We start from the raw sequence: 21,224 nt of genomic DNA on the forward strand, positions 1-21,224 counted from the left end.
ACTATCCAATGTACTATCTGAACTGGCACTGCGTTTCTGTGCCCTCCATTTTTGAACTTTGTTTTCCCAATCCATTGTCTTGACTCCTTCCCCTGAATGCTGCACATTCAACCAATGTTTATACTTTCCAGTGGCCTTCCCTGCTCTACTAATAACAGTTGCATCCTTCCATTGACTAGACCCTTCAGGCAAGTATGTCACTTTTGTACCAACTTTTGTCAGTTGCCTTTTCGGAAAAATGGCCTGTATTGATTCACCAGAAGTGTTGTGTTCCTCCACAGAAACCCTGTCTATATCAGTTAATTGGTCCTCATAGTTCTGTAACACATGCGTACCAGATGACTCTGGTTCCTCGTCATGTCTGTCTGCTCTGTCTAAATTTGAAAATTTGTAATCTGTACCCATTACCTTGATGAATCGACCCTAACAGTTTGATTGCCATGTTTCAAAATAATTGTTTTGCCATCTATGCCTATGATCTTCCCTGGGCCTTTCCATTCATTAGAATTGTCTCTCTTATAGTATACCATGCCTCCTTGCTGAAAAACAGCATCTGATGGCCGTACGTTATGTCTTCAAGCTCTGTGAATTCTTTCAGAGACTTCTGCTTCCAAAAAAGCTTTTCTACTGCTATGTAATGCATTTAAATGTTCAGCAAAACCAGAGCTAATTGTAATCCCCTCCCAAGCTGGAGACTGGTCATCCAAAATGGACGGAATTTTAGGATTTCTACCAAACACTAATTGATAAGGACTATAGCCCCCAACCATCTGCAATGAATTCTTTGCATGTACTGCCCATGCTAAAGCTGAATTTAGCCTGAAATTTGGTCGATCTGCCAATTTTCCGAAGCATGTCATCGATGACAGCATGATTTCTTTCACAGACACCATTACTAAATGGGTTTTCTGCAGCCGATTTCATAACTCTGATATTCATGTTTTCACACACATCCCTAAACTCATCATTAGCAAATTCTCCCCCATTGTCCGTAAGGAATTTTGCCGGTGGACCCATTCCTGTCCCTATCCATTTTTCCACGATTTGATCCAGAATTACTCTCTTTTCTTTACTTCGTACAATCGTTGATTGACTAAATCTGGTTGCTAAATCTACAAAATGCAAAATAAATATATTATTTGCTTTATCCCAGATCTTAAGGTCCATGGCCACAATGTTGTTAAAATCCCTGGCCAAAGGTAGGGTTACTATCGGTCGTGCTGGTGTCCTTCTGTACTTCCTACAAACTTCACAGCGGTCACTAACCTGTTCTATCAGTTTAGTATAGTCGTCAACCCTTACCCCTGCATCCTTTAATACATTTTTCAGCCTCCGAGGAGACGGATGTGCAAATTGCCTCTGCAGTTTTAATACCACAAGCTTTTTATCAGCTAAAGTCCCATTTTCAACTGCCATTAACACATCCTTAACCACTCTACTTGAAAAATTATTTGTCAGTAATGGAATACAATAGTGTCCCGACTGTGTAAATTGTAAGTCCACAGTCTTTCCAAAAACTGTTGCCTTATCCTGTTCCATATCCAGTTTCATGTGTGCTTTCTTCATCGATGGTCTGCTCAGAAGCAAAGGTATCTCACTTGATACAACATCCGTGCTAATGAAATTATTCACTCCGGCAATATTGCAAGGGATGACCACTCTTTTCAGCGACTTCAGAGTATTATCATCCCCAAACCTGAAACTTGTGGAACTTTCAAATTCCTTAACCTTGTTACGATTTTCAGCATTCAAAGAGTCCAGGTAACATTTTAACCAGTCAATTCCACACACACAGTAGATGTGCAGCCACTGTCCAATACAGCACAGTTGAAGGATTGTGCAACCAACACCCTCAATACCGGCGTAAAACTGCTTGTCAATAGGACAATGCCTTCTTTCTGGTCACTATCCTTTTCCTCTTCTGAATCTTCCGTGTCATGTGTCGCTTCAAACACTCTATCATAATGAGTTGGACAGTTGAAAGCATAATGGTATTGAGAGTCACATCGAAAACATCGATTTATCATGCCCCGTGCATTTCTGGGGTTCATCTTCCTATTGTAGGTTCTAACTGGGTTTCTGACTTCATAATTTCCTTGTCTCGGTCTCCGTCTATAGTCTTGAGCCCTGTTCATAGCCATATGATTTCGCCATCCTGTTACTAGTGTATCTTCCATATTCTACCTTATTGCAGGCGGACCTATTTGGGTCATCAGGGCCACCGGAATCGAATGTTTCCCCAGAAACTTTTGTGAAGCTTTTGTCATCTGTTCGAATAAGGTATCCTTATCAGCAAACTGAACTCCTGTCAAAACCAGGAGCCTATCCATGTTGCTCACTCTAGCACAGTCAAGTAATTTAAAGGCCAACACAGACTGTGGAAATTCCAGATTGTGTTTCTGCAGCCTTTTATATAGTCTGCCAAATTCCATTATATAGTCTTCCATGGAGATATCCTCCATTTTCCGGAACTTATCAAAATCCGACCATGCTTCATACGCACTTAACAAGTCATCTTTCTTATAAATCTTATCCATATAATGTAATAAAGTCTCCAGACCTTCTTCTGAGTCTAACTCTTCCAATTCCAGCTCAGAAAGCACTTTGTTTCGGATTTTACTGCCATATGGTAGAGAAAGAGCCAATGCCATACCTTGTTTTCTCTTTCCCAAAGCAGTTACTTTAGTCCACATAACTACTGCACTTCTCCATTGGTCGTACGATTCCCTTTCAGAAAATAAGGGAGGATAGTCATATCCAGCCATCTTTATCCTGGGTTCAGCCATGTATCTTCTTTTTTTTTGTTTCCTTCTCACTCACTCCTTGGTTTGATCAGGAAAAGTTGTATCTTTCAACCCTTCACATTTACACAGCAACCATCCTCTGCTACCATTGTTAGACGTTTTAGTTGCTGTGAAATGAAGAGTCTAAAGTTCTTGTTCCTTTTCACCAAACACCATTTATTTCACTTCCACAGCCTTTGCACAAAATTCTTAACAACACACCACCTGACAGAGGCCACCTGAAGCCCCTTTACATATCAGTGTCAATTAATGGATGCTTAACATAAATAAGACCACTAATTGCAATGTCTCTTAACCCATTACTTAACACATTGTGGAAGTGGATTGACAGTACTCAGTGGCCCTGACCAGAGAGTTGTTAGCAGAGAAGAGAAGTTGCAAGGGGTGTTTGATCTGATGGCGACAGGGAAGGTGGTAGGCCAGCTTCGTCATGCATGGGGAATATTCTATGAGTATGGGGAGAAGGCCAGCCGCATGTTCATAGAATCATGTAATCCCTACAATGCAGAAGGAAGCCATTTGGCCCATTGAGTCTGCACCAACCTTCTGAAAGAGCACCCTACTTAGGCCCACTCCCTTGACGTATCTCAGTAATCCCACCTAACCTCTAAGTCAATTTTAACATGGCCGTGGTTTGCCCTGCTGCCTCACGCCGCCAAGGACCCGGGTTCAATCCCGGCCCTAGGTCACTGTCCGTGTGGAGTTTGCACATTCTTGCAGTGTCTCACCCCCACAACTCAAAGATGATCAGGGTAAATTGCCCCTTTATTGGAAAAATTAAAAGAAAATACCCCCCAAAAATTTAACATGGCCAATCCACCTATCCTGCACATCTTTGGCATGCAGACACGAGAAGAAAGTGCAAACTCCACACAGACAGTCACCCAAGGCCGGAATTGAACCCAGATCCCGGGCGCTGTGAGGCAGCAGTGCCATCGTGCCTCCCATCACTTAGCCCATCAGTTGAGGCGGCAGGCGGCAATTGGGGAGATTGCACAAGTGAGGGATGGGGGGGCGTGAAGAATGGTGAAGGGAAGGGGGGGACACAGGTAATGGCCCAAGAGAAAATGAACGAGGCATTCTTAGCCTTCTACCAGGGTCTGTATAGGTCTGAGCCCCAAGGGGGCGAAACTGAGATGGGGCATTTTTTAGATGGGCAGGACTTCCTGGAGGTGGACAGGGGGAAAGGACAGGAATTGGAGGTGCCACTGGGACTGCAAGAGATAGTAGAGTCCATTGGGAGGATGCAATCGGGGAAGACAACAGGGCCGGATGTTTTCCCAGTGGAATTCTATGAACAATTTTTGGCAGTGGTGGCGTCTCATCTCCTGGGTTATACATAATGACTCGTTGGCATGGGGGGAGTTGCCGGCCATGCTGGCAAGGCATCGATTTCTTTGATCCTGAAAAAGGATAAGGACTCAGTGGAGTATGGGTCTTACAGGCCCAGCTCCCTTTAAAAAATAAAAAAAATTTAGAGTACCCAATTAATTTTTTCCAATTAAGGGGCAATTTAGCGTGGCCAATCCACCTAGCCTGCACACCTTTGATCTGATGACGACAGGGAAGGTGGTGGGCCAGCTTCGTCATGCATAGAAGGCTGAGAATGCCTCGCTCATTTTCTCTTGGGCCATTACCATTAGGGGGCAAAACCCACGCAAACACTAGGAGAATGTGCAAACTCCACACGGCCACCTCCCTTTTAAATACCGACGTGAATTTGCTTGCTACGGTACTGGCAAGGCAATTGGTGTGTACCAGAGGTGGTCCTGACGACCAGACAGCCTTTGTTAAGGGGTGGCAGTTATCGACCAATATTAGGCGACTGCTGAATGTGGTAATGATTTCATCCAAGGGAAAAGCGCTGGAAGTTATTATTTCAATCGCCGCGGAAAATGCTTTTGAGCGGGTGGAATGGAGATACTTTGTGAGATCCTGCTGCGATTTGGGTTTAGGCTGGCTGGAGTTCATTTCTTGTGTATGGTTGCTATATGTCACCCCCCCCCCCCCCCCTCCCGATAGCAAGTGAGGAAAAATACAAGTCGCCTAGGATTCATGGCTGTTTCTGCAGAAGGGATGACGGATGGGGGGGGCTGGCCCTCCCAAAACTGTTACTATTACTGGGTGGCAAATGTGGAAAAGCTGCGGTGATGGGAGGAGGGGGTGCGAAGGGGGTACAGGTGGAGGAGGCCTCTTGTATGGGGGGGTGCTTAAGGGCCCTGGCGATGGCCCCCCCCTCCCATTCTCCCCAGTTAGGTACACTGTTACCCCACTGGTAGCATCGCCTCTCGGCCTGGAACCAGCTGAGGTGGCACTTGTTGGGGTGGGGTGTGGTATGTCGGTGCTATGCGGGAATCACAGGCTTGTAACAGCAGGGATAGATGAGAGATACAGGAGATGGCAAAGGGGTGAGGTAGGGCGGGGAAGGGAAGGTTCGCAAGACTGTAAGATTGCCGGAAAGGTACCAGTTAGGGGCAGCACGGTGGAAAATTTCAAATGCTTCTTGAAATTAAGCAAATGAGAGTTGATATAAAAGTATATTGAGATAGAAAAGATTAATCCAGTTTCTACTTTGGCAATTATAGGGCTTGGATATAAAGGTCCAAGTTCAGAATTGAAAGGCTGAAATGGCCTCCTGGGCAAGAATTGTGTAGTTATACAAGAGGAGTTGATCATAATTTGCCATATAGGGGTGGGGTGAATGGCCTCTCATAGTGACGACTGACTGCAGATTGACCACCCTGCCTGCCAGATCGACCACCCTGCCTGCCAGATTGACCACCCTGCCTGCCAGATCGACCACCCTGCCTGCCAGATCGACCACCCTGCCTGCCAGATCGACCACCCTGCCTGCCAGATCTTTCTGGTGCACGATCCGGAATTGGTCAAAACAAGGCCCAATAGGGAATGTTGACATTCTTGAGGATTATGCAGAAAATAGCAAAGGGAATGTCTACCTCTGTTAGCCACCATCAACATTGCAAGTGCTTTGACTCCCTCCCTTTCATCAAATATTACTAAAGTGTGTGGGATCAGGGCAGCTTGAGATAGTCCCTTTTTAAAAATAAATTTAAAGTACCCACGGTACTTTAAAGCAGCACGGTAGCATTGTGGATAGCACAAATGCTTCACAGCTCCAGGGTCCCAGGTTCGATTCCGTCTTGGGTCAATGTCTGTGCGGAGTCTGCACATCCTCCCCGTGTGTGCGTGGGTTTCCTCCAGGTGCTCCGGTTTCCTCCCACAGTCCAAAGATGTGCGGGTTAGGTGGATTGGCCATGCTAAATTGCCCATAGTGTCCAAAATTGCCCTTAGTGTTGGGTGGGGTTACTGGGTTATGGGGATAAGGTGGAGGTGTGGACCTTGGGTAGGGTGCTCTTTCCAAGAGCCGGTGCAGACTCGATGGGCCGAATGGCCTCCTTCTGCACTGTACATTCTATGATTCTATGAATTCTTTATTTTCCAATTAAGGGTCAATTTAGCGTGGCCAATTCACCTACCTTGCACATCTTTGGATTGTGGGGGTGAGACCCACCAGACACAGGGAGAATGTGCAAACTCCACACAGATAGTGACCCGGGGCTGGGATCGATTTTGATCAGCGCCGTGATACTGTCCCTTTCAATGGCATGAAAAAATCTAGTCCTGTCTAAAGACAGCAAACATCACTAGAAACTCAGTGAATTGATTTTGCTATGAAAATGGAAACAATATTTGAAGGAATCCTCAATGACTCAAAAATGGCAAGGTGCGGCATTTTTAAAATTCTTTCACAGGATGTGGACATCTCTGGCTAGGCCAGCATTTTTTGACCGTTCCTAATTGACCTTGAGAAGGTGGTGGTGAGCTGCTGTCATGAACCGCTGAAGTTCATAGGTATACCTACAGCACTGTTCGGAAGGGAGTCCCAGGATTTTGATCCTGTGACAGTGAAGGAAATTTAATATATTTCCAAATCAGGATGGTGTGTGGCTTGAAGGGCAACTTGCAGGTGGTGGTGTACCGTGTGTCTGCTCTTGTCCTTCTAGGTGGCAGAGGTCGCAGGTTTCGAAGGTACTGTCGAAGGAACTTTGGTGATTTGCATCACTGCATCTTGTAGATGGTACTCTCGGCTGCCAAATTTCTCGTGGTGGAGTGAGTAGTGAATGTTTAGGTTGATGGATGGGACGCTGATCAAGCGGCTGCTTTGTCCTTGATGGTGTCGAGCTACTTGTGCTGTTGGAGCCGCACTCATCCAAGCAAGTGGAGAGTATTCAGTCACACTCCTGACTTGCGCCTTGTAGATGGTGGACAGGCTTTGGGGACTCAGGAGGTGCAGAATTTACTAGCTGCAGAATTCCTATTCTCTGACCTCCCCTTGTAGCCCCAGTATTTATATGGCTAGTTCAGTTTCAGGTCAATGGTAACCCCCCCAGGATATTGATAATGGAGGATCCAGCGATGGTCAGACCATTGAATATCATGAGAAGATGGTTAGATATTCTTTTGTTGGAGATGGTCATTGTCTGACACTTGTGTGGTGTATATGTTAATTGCCACTTATCAGCCCAAGCCTGAATGGCATCCAGGTCTTGCAGCATTTGGACGCGGACTACCTCAGTATCTGAGGAGTCACGAATGGTGCTGAACATTGTGCAGTCACCAGTGAACACTCCCCACTTCCGACCTTATGAAGCAGCTGAAGATGGTTGAGCCTAGGGCACTACCCTGAGGAACTCCTGCAGCGATGCCCTGGGACTGAGATAATTTACCTTCACGAACCGCAACTTTGTGCTAGATTTGACTCCAACCAGCGGAGATTTCTCCCTGATTTCCATTGACTTCAGTTTTGCTAAGGCTCCTTGATGCCACACTTGGTCAAATGGCCTTGGCCTTGAATCAAGAGCAGTCACTCTCACCATCCCTCTGAAGTTCATCTCTTTTGTCTGTGTTTGGACCAAGGCTATAATGAGATCTTTGGCTGAGTGGCCTTGGTCAAAGCCAAACTGAGCATAAGTGAGCTGAGTGCTGCATTATAGCACGGTTAGAGACCCCTTCCCGCACTTTTCTGATGATTAAGAATAAACTGATGGGGCCGTAATTGGCCGGGTTGGATTTGTTCTGCTTTTTGTGAATCAGTGTTGGTGCTTTTGCTCATAGGTAAATCACGTTAAATACCAACCTTTACAACCAGTTGCTGCATAACAGGATTACAAATGAAGGTGATTCTATCGTGAGGCATTTTTAAATAGTTATATCTGAAATAAAAGTTGCCTTTCCTTGGCCAGAATGCAGAGTGTAGGATCATAGACCATGCTTCTGAGAAAGCAATGAAATCCTTTGTTCAGAAGACAAGTGAAATAAAAATCCTTTTGCTGGTTGAAATATTGTATATTAGTGTGTGTTTTTTTAATTCATTCATGGGATGTGTCAGCATTTATTACCCACCCCTAATTTCCCTTGAGGGGGCAGCTAAGCATCAACCACATTGCTGTGGGCATGGAGTCACATGTAGGCCAGACCAGGTGTGGATGATTTCCTTCCCTAAAGGTTATTAATCATAGAATCTACAGTGCAGAAGGAGGCCATTTGGCCCATCGAGTCTGCACGAGCTCTTGGAAAAAACACCCTACTTAAGCCCACACCTCCACCCACCCCCGTAACCCAGTAATCCCACCTAACTTTTTTTTTGGGACACTAAGGGCAATTTAGCATGGCCAATCTACCTAACCTGCACATCTTTGGACCATGGGAGGAAACCGGAGCACCCGGAGGAAACCCACGCAGACACGGGGAGAACATGCAGACTCCGCACAGACAGTGACCCAAGCCGGGAATCGAACCTGGGACCCTGGCGCTGTGAAGCAACAGTGCCACCCAATGAAACGGATGGGTTTTTACGACAATCGACAATGGCTTCATGATCATCATTAGACTTTTAATTCCAGATTTTTGTTTAATTGAATTCAAATTTCACCATTGCAGTGGCGGGATTTGAACCTGGGTCCCCAGAGCATTACTCTGGGTCCCTGCTTAACTTGTCTAGTGACAATACCACTATGCCACTGCCTTCCCATGATGGATGGATGGATGGAGGCAAAGCATCTGAGTGGTAATTTCCAAAAAGTAGAACTTCTCACTTCAGAATGCAAGACCTCGTAAACTCTTGAAAAGAAATTGCTATAAACATCTCACCATGAATCATAACTCTGACTTATTTCTTGTTCAAGTTCTGGGTAAACTAAGCTTTGTCTTTTATGTTTTCCAACTTTCTTTGTTTGCAAAGAGACAAACAATTTTATTGAGAAATCTAATTCTTTATACTATTACTGGATGTGGATTTATGCAGGATATCTGATGCTTTCCTTCTGCGAAAAGTACATTGGTATTGAGGGAGGGTGGGCCATGTTTGTGATCATGTATAACAGATGTATAACAGATTCATTGCTGCTAACCAGGACATCTGTGCGGCTTGTGATGAATGATTCCCATTTTAAAGAATGACAAACTTGCCAAGTAAGTAGTCAGTATTGGTTCTTTATTCCCAGATGGATAAAAAAGGTTGACAAAAGATACTTGGAACAAACAAAGTGATGCCCCAATTAAACTCTATTAACTAGACTGGTCCAGGCCTGAGAAATGCTCGCATGTTGACCCTAATTGTGATGAACCTGTAGCAACCGCCACCTTGCAGTATATTTTTATTCCAGTTTTCAACATTTTTACAAAAAAAAACACAAGCTTCACCCCCCCCCCCCCCCACCCTTGACAACCAAAGTGTAAGGTAAACAAACCCCATCTCTTGTGGAACCCCTTATCTGCCCCTCTCCGAGCAAATGTCACCTTGTCCAAGCACAGGAACTCCATTAGATCTCCCAGCCACAGGGGGGAGAAGCTAACCTCCACCCCAACAGAACTTGACTGCGGGTGATCAATGAGGTGATGGTTAAAACATCTGCCCTGCACCCGTCTGCAACTCCGACAGATCTGACACCCCAAATATGGCCTCCAAGGGACCAGGCCTCAAATCCACGTGCAGGACATCTGACATGGTGCTAAAAAACGACCCCAAAATTTCTCCAACTTCGGGCTGGACCAGAGTATATGAACATTATTAGCTGGGCCCCTCCCACACCGTTCAGAGCTATCCTCCACCTCCTCAAACAGCCGGCTCATCCTCGCCTTCGTTAAGTGTGTATCTTGCACTAATTTGCCTTTCTGGCAGCAGAGTTGAACTTTCACTGATTTTTCAGCAGTTTCTCGTGCCTGAAAGGTTTGAAATGTTGCTTTTCTTGAAGTCTAGTATATTAAAGGACACATTCAGATTTAAAAGGAGGGCTAGATCAACAGTTCTGTATTGACTGTCAGATTTCCTATCAGGTTGCACCTGTTCCCTAAACACACTTAACACCTGGGAAGAAGCGGATAGTGTAATTTATTGCTGGCTGAATGAAGCATAGACAAATAAGCTGGCATTGTACTAACTGATGTGGATAATGAATATAATATTACCTTGTATGTTGTTGTCTTAAAACAGGACCAAAGGCTAGCCTGATGCTGCGATATCCAAATGGACAAAGGGAACAGATTGCACTCCCAGCTCAAGCAAAACTACTGGTCAGTAATTACTATGCCAACTTCCTGGAGTTTAGGGGAAATAGGAAAATGGAGTAGAATATTTATACTAGCTGAACCAGAAAACATTTTAGGCACTTGACCAACTATTCTGATCTACTGCAGCCATAGATCTTTACAATGATGAACTGGAGAGGTGCAGACTCGGATAGGTTGGTGGAAATGTGATGGTTTGGTCATAAGCCCATCTTATAATTCGTATTCCACGAATATAATAAAACATCTTGTGTAGGTGAGCTACAACCTCTTCTATTTGGCTCTGTCTGCTTATTAGAAATTACATTGGGACCAAGGTTGCAAGCTGACTAAATAACACTTAACTTAGTGAGACTATAGAGCAGCCCGGTGGCACAGTGGTTAGCACTGCTGCCTCACGGCGCCGAGGTCCCAGGTTCAATCCCGGCTCTGGGTCACTGTCCGTGTGGAGTTTGCACATTCTCCCCGCGTTTGTGCGGGTTTCGCCCCCACAAACCAAAGATGTGCAGAGGAGGTGGATTGGCCACACTAAATTGCCCCTTAATTAGAAAAAATGAATTGGGTACACTAAGTTGATTTTTTTTTAAATAGAGAGATCTCTATAGAGATCAGAAGAATGCTTTCCATATTTGTTCATCCTGCACGTACAAATGATCAATTCTGCAGTGAAACCAGGGGGAACCACTGCAGCATGGTCGCTAGGATCACTGCAAACCAGAATAGCGGGTGTGTTGAAATATTCATACCATGTCCACTTGATATGTAGAACAACCCAGGGCATTTATTGGACAAATTTGCCTCGAGAGCTTTTTCATGTTGCACATTACTAAAGTACTATTTCAACAATTTCAGATCCTAGCTCCTTCCCCCATTTTGTTTCCCTTTTTCTTTGCCCATTCGGGTTTTTAAATTAATTTTTCTCTAGTTTCTCCTTTCGGACTATTCCCCATTCTGCCATTCGCACCTCCTCTGGACACATCTTTTGTTTCTGTACTTGTCCCATTACCATTCCCTTTGGCCTTGCACCATCAATCTTTTTGCAATTTAATCTCCGTCTTCCGTCCTATCTTCTGTCTTTCCCTTTTGTTGTAGAGTTTTGGTTACAGATAGCTATGTCTTAAAGCAGACTCTGTATCCCTCTGTTCGTTAACAGTAACTCTTATTAACTACTAGACTTATTTGCACATGTGCTGTAAAGGGTACAGGCTAGGAGCATGTAGCTCCATGCTTGGGTCTACACACGTCTCTACACCACGCTGACCCTTGGGTCTGGGCCATGAGTCTTCTGGGATCACTGTGTGGGCGGTATTATACTCAGTCCAACATCTAACCCTATATGTGTCAGACCCTTACTACACCTTTTTAATCTTTTTCCCACTCTTCCCCTCGTTTTCACTTCTAACTTTCCCAGTTCTGATAAATGATCATCTGATTTTTCTTTTTCTGTCTGACCTGCTGAGTATTTTCAGCAGTTTTTGTATTTTTTATTTCAGATTTCCAGCACCAAAGTATATTGTTTTTGTTCTATTAATTTACAGTTTTATTAAGTGGGGACCAGTTTAGCTCAGTGGGCTGGTTTGTGATGCAGAACAAAGCCAGCAGCATGGGTTCAATTCCTGTACCAGCTGAGGTTATTCATGAAGGCCCCGCCTTCTCAACCTTGTCCCTCGCCTGAGGTGTGGTAATCTTCAGGTTAAATCACCATCAGTCAGCTCTCCCCCTCAAAAGGGAAAAGCAGCCTATGGTCATCTGGGTCATCTATGGCGATTTTACCTTACTTTAACTTACAGTTCTGTTAATGGAGGTCCATTTCACAAAAAGGGCAATTAGGGATGGCTAATAAATGCTCGCCTTGCCAGTGATGCCCATATCCTGTGAATGAATGAAAAAAGAAAGCTGGCAAATCACTGGAGCGTATTGAACAAAATGTGGTATCAATACGTTTAATATGTCCAGGGTCCCTCGCTGACTGTTTACAGGAAAAATGCTGATTGTGCACTTCAAGTATACCTGTAATTTATTGTAAGAAGGCAGAATCCTAACATTCCCATAATATTAGATAGGGGCTCTTTTATATTCCTGGCACAGGATCTATTGGATTTAGGTGAGATTGCTCAAACTCATTCATTTCATGTAGATCTCCTGCAGCCAACAGATTAATAACAATGTCCCAACACAAGATGTAGGAAAGATCAGCAAACACTGGACTGTTTTTGCCAATTCATTTTATTTGGCGATTGAAAGATTGATGAAACTTAGGAATTGAACAGTGTTGGAATTATTACTTGTATGTAGCCCAGTCTCCATGAACAAAGGTCTCTCTTATCTATCATTATTGTTGATTTGATGCAGTCATAAGTTTAATTTTTTACAATAAATTTAGAGTACTCAATTTTTGTTTCCAATTAAGGGGCAATTTAGCATGGCCAATTCGCCTACCCTGCACATCTTTTTGGGTTGTGGGGGTGAGACCCATGGGGAAAATGTGAGAAACACCACATGTCCAGTGACCCGTGTCTTCGGCGGCACGAGGCAGCGGTGATAACCACTGCGCCACCGTGCCACCTTAAGTTTAATATTTTATATGCAGAACTCTTTAGACCAGGGTCTTGTAAACAGCAGTAGTTGAGAAGGGATGGACCATCTTGACATAGCTGCTAAACAGCCATATATTAAAAGATAATTATGTGTTTATCGCCGTCATCAGCCCAGCCCCCAGTCCATTTGGGCAGTCATCCAATCGCTTGTCTGTAATGGTTGAATTCCTTTTAAAGAATGAGCAAGCCCACACCTATAGAAGGTGATCTAATACTCTATAACTTCATTCTTCATGCACCCTGTGCAAAATTCCTACCCTCTTGAGTAACTGACTTTTGATTTGGATGAATGAAATATTTCATGACAACATTCTTCTCTGTTTGACACAACCTTTCAGTTGAATCATTCCAATCATTGAAAGTCTGTGATTTGGGATAAATGGGAGCTGTAAGGGATTGTAGCTCAACATTTTTCCTTAAAAGTGATACCAATTTCATTTGACAATGAAGCTAACCTGAAAGGTAAACTCTAGTCTCTCGTGAAGAACACCGTACCAAAACTAAAATGATCAATCCTGTAGCATAATGGTAGCATCACTCTTGATTATTGATTGTGTGCTCAATGATGAGAGTTACATAGTGGCCATATAGTTGACGACAGTGTTTATACGTTCATTTGTACATATTTGAGTAGCCATTGAGTTACAGGACAGTAGACACTAATGTAGTAACTAAGTCCCTACACAGAGTTTCCTGCTAACACGTGGTGGGGAAGGGGTATACTAGATGCCCTTTTGGGGTGACATCAAGTTCATAGAACTCCTACAGTGCAGAAGGAGACCATTCGGCCCATAGAGTGAGCACCTACCTCGGCTCACTCCCCCTCCCTATCTCTGTAACCGCACCTAACCTGCACATGTTTGGGCACTGAAGGACAACTTTAGCACGGTCAATCCACCTAACCTGTACATCTTTGGACTGTGGGAGGAAACCAGGGCACCTTGAGGAAACCCACACAGACTCGGGGAGAAAGTGCAAACTCCACACAGTCACCCAAGGCTGGAACCGAACCCTTGTCCCTGGTACTGTGAGGCAGCAGTGCTAACCACTGTGCCACCATCATGATGTAGAATTCAGGATTAACTGTTGCACAAAGCAGCTATGAATGAGGTTTATAGAGACTGATTGTAGAGCTGCATTGTGGCTGCAAGGTTCTCCTGAAGCTCTGTGTAACCCTATTTTTCTTTTTTTTTGCCCCAGGCGCTGGTCAAACACATCCAGTCGAAGGGATATCCAAATGAGCGGTTTGAGCTGGTTACCAACTTTCCACGCAGAAAGCTTTCCCACTTGGACTATGAAATCACACTGCAGGAAGCTGGGCTGTGCCCTCAGGAAACTGTCTTTGTTCAGGAGAGAAATTAACTTGAAGAGCGCAAAAAACATTTTATACAAATATTGGAAGACCTGGCCTGTTGGAAATGGTGATAACCTGGCTTCAACCTGAACAACGGAAAATACATGTCTTCACCTTTTACTGGACCTACTAAGGCCACTGACCTGTGAAGAGATTTTGAGATCCACACTCATTTCTTAATACTTTTTGATTCCCAAAAGAAGAACCCTTTTTACTGGACCAGAGAACACTGAATGTGATTTTCTTTTGTTAATAAATACCCATCATTCTATGCTTGAGCTGACTGTGTCAAGCAATATTACTCTTTATTTTCTACAACATCTGGTCTTGGTAGTGCTATTGAGTTGGCGTAACCAAAATTCACAGGAGTAACACTGTGAATACCAGGAGGAAGCATTCCCCCACCAAGGCCATGCGACAACACCAAACGCTGGGGAAAGAGGAAATGGGATAAGACCAACTGTCGTCTGAAAAGATTTGACTTTGTCTCTTGGTAGTGTTACTTATTTAGGCTGTAAGTACGTGGTAGGAATTTGCTGTTGTTCACTATGATGCATCTTCAATTGCCCTAACGCCATCAGACAACCCAAATTACCGGCCTGTGTTTGAAATTTGTGAGCCATAATATGGGCGGGGAAGATTTGCAGCATTGTCTGGTGTTCACCCGGTGAATCAAATATCGGAGGTGGGAAACCCCCCGAGTGTCCTTCACTCTGCTCTTTGAGGCACAGGGCTTACTGTGGAATAATTGTTTTGACAGTTGAAGCACACCATTCCGAGAAGGTCAACATAGTTCCTGAACAAATGCTTTAGGGAACCCCCAAGACAAATCGGACTATTCGGCAGAAGGAATGAGTCCTGATCCATAATCCATGGAGCCCCTAACATTAAACTAAAGGGAGCAATATGTTTAAGTTCCTTGACAGCAGGATTAGTTCTGAGGGATTCTACACAGCTCTGTATTCCCATGCAGTGTTGAGAGCCATTGACGCTGGGTATAAGCACATCATTTTCAACGAATTCTACACAGTTACTGAATTTCTTTTAGATCCTGCTCATCGTTGTGTTGTGTGTGTGTGTGATGGTTAAAGCTTGAGTGATTGCATCAGGTATTCCAGGATCTAGAGCTCCAGACAGCAAGACCAGTAGAGAGGTTTTATTTGTATAGATCCGGGATTCTTCGTGGTAAGCTCGGTGAGACCCTACACAGGAACCCGCACAGCGAGAGCTGTTCAGGATCCACCCGAGCCTCTGACCATCACATGATGGGGGTAAAGGAGGGTGTGGACGAGAGGCTATTTGGTTGAAGCACAGTTCCTGGGTTTAAACACCCCCACCCACCACCACCACCAATAAAGAACATAAAGGAATTTTCCACCACAAAATAGGATGGGTGCAGAATAGAATGGTACACATTGGGAGTGGGCGATATGGTTGTTGTCCTGCAGGGAATGATTAGAGTTTAATGACTCTGTTCACTCTTCCCGATCAGCGCGAGAGTGCCTGATAGAGGAGGGAAGGGATTTGACACACAGTTCAATGATGTGCTGGCAAACATGTATCACAGTTGGAAATCCCAGGTGTCGGTGTGAGTTTTGCCTGCTCACAGGAAGAGTATGAATCGCATGGGAAGACTTTGTGTGTCTCTATAGAATTGGGGGTGGGGGGGTGGGGAATGTAATCTGTTTGAAACAGCTAGTATATTAATGTACACTTTTTGGAGAGAGGAAATGACCAAACACATCTAGGCAAACTGTTGGAAGGACAAGTAACATTGGGAATGTATTGTCTGAGGGAAGGCAGATAACAATGGGCAACGGTACGAGAGTATTAGTCCGGTTGCGGTAAATGGGTTGTGTGCCTGAGGAAAGGATGCATATGACTGAGAATGGCATGTATGTGTCTTTAGTGGGGGGGAAGAGAGCCATTTTGGAAGAGACTGCGCTGCCATGTCGAGTTGGGTGCGATAAGCAGTGTTTAATAGCAGCATTGTTTACTGGTGTTGGCTCAGTGAGGGTTTTGGATACCCCTGTGGTTTATCAGCCAGAGAGTGTGTGCGTACTGTATTGATGTTCCACGCTGGACAAAACTGGTGCGCATTGTGTTGGCAGTGACCAACATTACAGGATGCCCAAATCCACGAAAATAAGTAAGTACAAATTAAACAAAAATAGCCACTTGTCCACAGGCTGAATATGGAAATATTTAAAATATATAAGAAAACATGTTGGTGATATTGTGACTACGCAGGGGAGCAGATATCTGCTCTTCGTTTGCTTGAAAGTTAATAAACTATTCCATTTTTCATTCTGGCCACTTATTTACAAGACACATTGCTGTCTTATGTTTGGGCTGTAACTGTATCAAATTGACAAGTATGACCCTGTCCATAATCCCCATCTTGTAACTGTCCTATGAAACCAGTGTTATGTTAAAAGGATGCAGATGAGTGCTGTGAAACATTGCATCTTCCTGGACTCAGTTCTTCAACCAAACTCTACAAAATATAAAATCATGTCTTGTAATGTCATTACTTATTGGTTTTATACTGCTTCAGTTGTTGTTCAATGTTTTTGAAATGTGAAGTTGTACCCCTCAATACGCTGGCTGCGTTATGATCCTGAGATCAAAAAAGTCCCCACACATCTGACCAAGTGAATCAGTAAACTGCTGAGTAATTTGAAGAGAACATCGCAGGATTGCATCAACCAGTGTCACATTTTGTAACCTCAATAAAATTTATAGTTTGCTTTTTAAACGGGAGCTTCTTAAAGTGTACTTTTTAAGCTGTCCTTTTAGTGAGATACCTCGGTTGAAGAACAGAAGGAATGGGCTAAAGTTGTGTAACCTTTTTGCAGCTTATTTACATCTTTTTAAAAAATCTGTTCCAGTTTAGATTAAAGAGCATAAAAATCTGGGGCGCAAGAAAAAATATCCAAAAACATTCTATGGGTGAAGTCTAATTGCCTTGGTCACTGTCCTTCCATGCCTGTTGGACACCGCAGGGGCTTTAATCACATTTTGATTTAATATCTTAAGTTTCCTTTGTGATTTGTCTTTTGTTTATGGCCGTTACCATTTGGGACTGTCTCTTTAATTTATCTCTTAGTTAATTTGATCTTGTTCAGTTATTTTGTGTTATCAAAATAGTTGGAACCTCTGACGCAAATGTCCAACTGTTTGCTCATTGAAAGCCCAAATACTGTGGATGCTGGAAATTTGAAAGGAACAGGAAATACTGGAAATACTCAGCAGGTCGGGCAGCATCTGTTGAGAAAAGCGGAGTTATTTCCAGTTGCTGACTGAAACACAGGCCTTTGCTGTGGGGAACTTATGGCTCTGGTCTTACGCCAACCTCTCTTTCCACCTCTTTCAGCCGTGTCTCTCCGTGTTCTTGTCTTTCCTGTCGAAGAGACGCTGCAATGTGCCTGCCAGCTATATCTTGGTGTCTTGGCACCTATGAAGCAAGTTGAACCTTGACAGTGGCTTCCCTCCTCTGCTCTGGGAACAATGAAAAGACAAGAGGAAAACAGTGCTAATAGGAACAGGGAGAGAAAATGACAGAGACCGAGAAAATGAATGTGATAGAAGTTACGAGTGACCCTAACATATAACCTTAACTTTGATGACTAACATGGTCTCTGTCATTTTCTCATTCAGACCGAGAAAATGAATGTGATAGAAGTGGTCAGAGTGAGCTTGGGAACGATCTATATCCCACACTGGCTACAGAACAAGACACATCAGACGGAATGACAATTCAACTGTAGAGAGAGATCTGAATATAAACGTGTCCAGTTTAACAGTTTTCTATATGAAATACAGGTTCAGCATCCCTTATTTGAAATGCTTGGGGCCGAGAGTGTCTGGGATTCCGTAATTTTCAGAATTTTGGAATACCTGTATAGGTATAGTTGCAAAACGTTGCAGACCGAGCAGATCTTGGGTGAACACAATGTTATTTTTTTGACTAGAAACATGATTTTGTCGCTCAATGTGGTTTTCAGAGCATTTTGAATAAGGGATGCTCAACCTGTATTGTGGGGTGGCACAGTGGTTAGCCCCAGGTCACTGTCCATGTGGAGTTTGCACATTCTCTCCATGTCTACGTGGGTCTCACCCCCACAAAACCCAAAATGATGTGCAGGGTAGGTGAACTGGCCACACTAAATTGCCCCTTAATCAGAAAACATAATGAATTGGGCTACATGGTAGCAGATTGGTTAGCACAGTTGCTTCACCGCTCCAGGGACCTGGGTTCGATTCCCGGCTTGGATCACTGTCTGTGGACATTCCCCCCGTGTCTGCGCGGGTTCCTCTGGGTGCTCTGGTTTCCTCCCACAGTCCAAAGATGTGCAGGTTAGGTGGATTGGCGTTGATAAATTGCCCTGTTAGATGGGGTTGCTGGGTTACAGGGAAAGGTGAATGTGTGGGCTTGGGTGGGGTGCTCTTCCCTGAGGGCTGATGCAGACTCGATGGGCCAAATGGCCTCCTTCTGCATTGTAAATTCTTTGATTCTATAATTGGGTACTCTTTAAAAAAAAAAAAAAAAAATGTTAAACAACCTGTGTTTCTCTTTCTAACCCTAACCTTTTGCTCCTGTCATCTCATGTTTATCAAAGAAACATTAGGATTAATGTGAGTCTTTCTGGTGCAATAAACAGCTCCAAATCAAAACTCTTGATGGTGTTTTCAGCAATCCTAGCTTCTCTTGTTCACCAGTGGAGATTTATTGGGACATACTAAATCCAAAAAAAGGTTTGGTGGGGTTACGGGGAGAAGGTGGAGGTCTGGGCTTAGGTAGGGTGCTCTTTCCATTGGCTGGTGCAGACTCGATGGGCTGAATGGCCTCCTTCTGCACTGTAAATTGTATGATTCTATGACTCAATTGTTTTCATTCTCTTTCTGCCATTTTTTACTCCTTGGGTTTATCTGTTGACATTGTTTATTCCTTCCTGGAGTTCAGAACCAAACCGTCGATCACCCTTCGGAAAATCACCAAGTCACCATTTCATTCGTCACACGCACTCTGACAAACGCACACCCTCTGACAAACACACACATACACTTATGTTCCTTGTATTGTTCTCCAAGATAGCCAATGTCGTAGTGTTGACAAAGAACATAAAGCTACATGTTTAAATCAAAACTAGTTTATTTTACACTACTGGTAGCATGTTATGAATTTCCACTATTTGAAATGGTTCGCATACTCTACTGAGTAACAGTTAACAAAATAATAGTATTGAATCTATGATACAGTAATTAATTATCTCTCTAATATATAACCTACACTCTAACACAACTTCACAATATCCTTCTACATCAACTTCTCAGCTTCTCCCAGAATGCGTAGAGATGCCATTTAGTGTTGATATACATGAACACACCCACAATCACACACTCTGACAAACAGAGACACTCTCTCTCTGACAAACACACAAACAATACTCTGACAGACACACCCGGACATATACTCTGACACACTGACAAACATACACTTTGACAGTCTCTGACAAACATACTCAAACACTCTGACAAACTGTAATAAGTCCACAGAAGCAGACGTCCCATCACCAGAATTCCTTTTATGTACAAACCCAACAGCTGAACAACCATGACCATTCAGTCTGCTGTCTACACAGTGAGTGCAGAGGATCTGACACTCCCTGTTATATACACAGAAAGGGGTTGACTGATTGGGCCACTAATCAGGGAACGTGTATTCTAATTAGCCAATCTCAAAGGCCTGGCCCAAGTCTTTTCACCCCTCCCCCCTCCCAATGTCTGAGGAGCCCGATGGTCCTCGTGACTCATGTGTCTCCTGCTTTGTTTTTGCGCCGGGTCTAGCTCCTCCACTTCGGCCTCCAAAGTAGGCGGCTATAACGGCTAGGCGCCCGTCTTCTCCGATGTGAGCGCCGAGGGGCGGTTCGCCCCTCTCCTCCGGCGGCAGGGGTACAGCTGCGGCATCATCCACTGTGTCCATATCCAAGTCCGATGTCCTCACCAGTGGTGTCGGAGGGGCGTGAATAGTTTGTCGGGGACGACTCTCCACGGTCCTTGGTATGCTGGTCTGAGTCTGCTCCGGAGGAGGAAACGAATCTGAGGCCTGCATCTGGTCCAGGTGTTTCTTTATTGCATGTTTTCCCTCACGTATCTCATACGACACAGGTCCTGGCCTTGACTGTTCCTGCTACCCATGTTGGGCCATTCGCATAATTTCTGACCCATACATTTTCACTATCGTTACACAATTTAGTTGTTCCTCGTCGGAGGTAGGTGGGGCTTCTAGGGTATGCATTCTCCTGTACCCCAGCCTACGTGACCTTCTCCAAGATGATGGTTTTGGGCTTCTATTTCTCCTTTCCGGCTCCGATCTCTGGCAACAAGTACAATATTTTGCCAGGCGAAAGGCTGCAGTGGCTGCCATCTGTCTGGACCTAATTTTCCCTTGCTTGGGAGGGCTTCTGCGAGTGGGCCTGGTTAACTTAGTATCCGAGTCGTACCTGAGGGTGGCTATGCAGTTGCCTATCCCCCTGTGGTAGTCCCTTAACTCAGTTTCACTGGTATAGGCGTCTACCTCCATCGGAGTACCCTGTAACTCATGTGCTCCGCTTGCCGCTTTTTCTAAGGACAAAGTCAACTGCAATGCTTGTTTGCAACCCAGCTCGGCCTCTGCTAACAGACGTTTCTGCATTGCTAAATTATTCATTCCACATACCAAACGGTCTTGGAGCATCTCATTTAGCGCCAGGCCAAATTCGCAAGCCTCTGCTAATCGCCTTAATCTTGTTAAAAAGTTTGTAACTGACTCCCCAGTGTCTCAGAATGCTGAGTAAAATCGGTCATGATATACAGACAGGCAGCTAATGAACACAGAGA

The 21,224-nt window shown here is 44.3% G+C and overlaps 1 protein-coding gene across 2 annotated transcripts in view; it reads left to right on the forward strand.

The window, feature by feature from the left end:
* The window catches only part of ubxn7 (UBX domain protein 7), a 148,187-nt gene extending 131,087 nt beyond the window's left edge, over positions 1-17,100 (forward strand). For both annotated transcript variants that reach the window (XM_072474894.1, XM_072474895.1), the window contains exons 10-11: positions 10,318-10,397; positions 14,189-17,100. In XM_072474894.1, the coding sequence (XP_072330995.1) occupies positions 10,318-10,397; positions 14,189-14,350 (242 nt within the window). In that variant the 3' untranslated portion in view covers positions 14,351-17,100. The remainder of the gene's footprint in view (positions 1-10,317; positions 10,398-14,188) is intronic.
* Positions 17,101-21,224: the final 4,124 nt, after the last annotated feature.

This window comes from Scyliorhinus torazame, chromosome 14 (assembly GCF_047496885.1).
Source record: "Scyliorhinus torazame isolate Kashiwa2021f chromosome 14, sScyTor2.1, whole genome shotgun sequence".
NCBI lineage: Eukaryota > Metazoa > Chordata > Chondrichthyes > Carcharhiniformes > Scyliorhinidae > Scyliorhinus > Scyliorhinus torazame.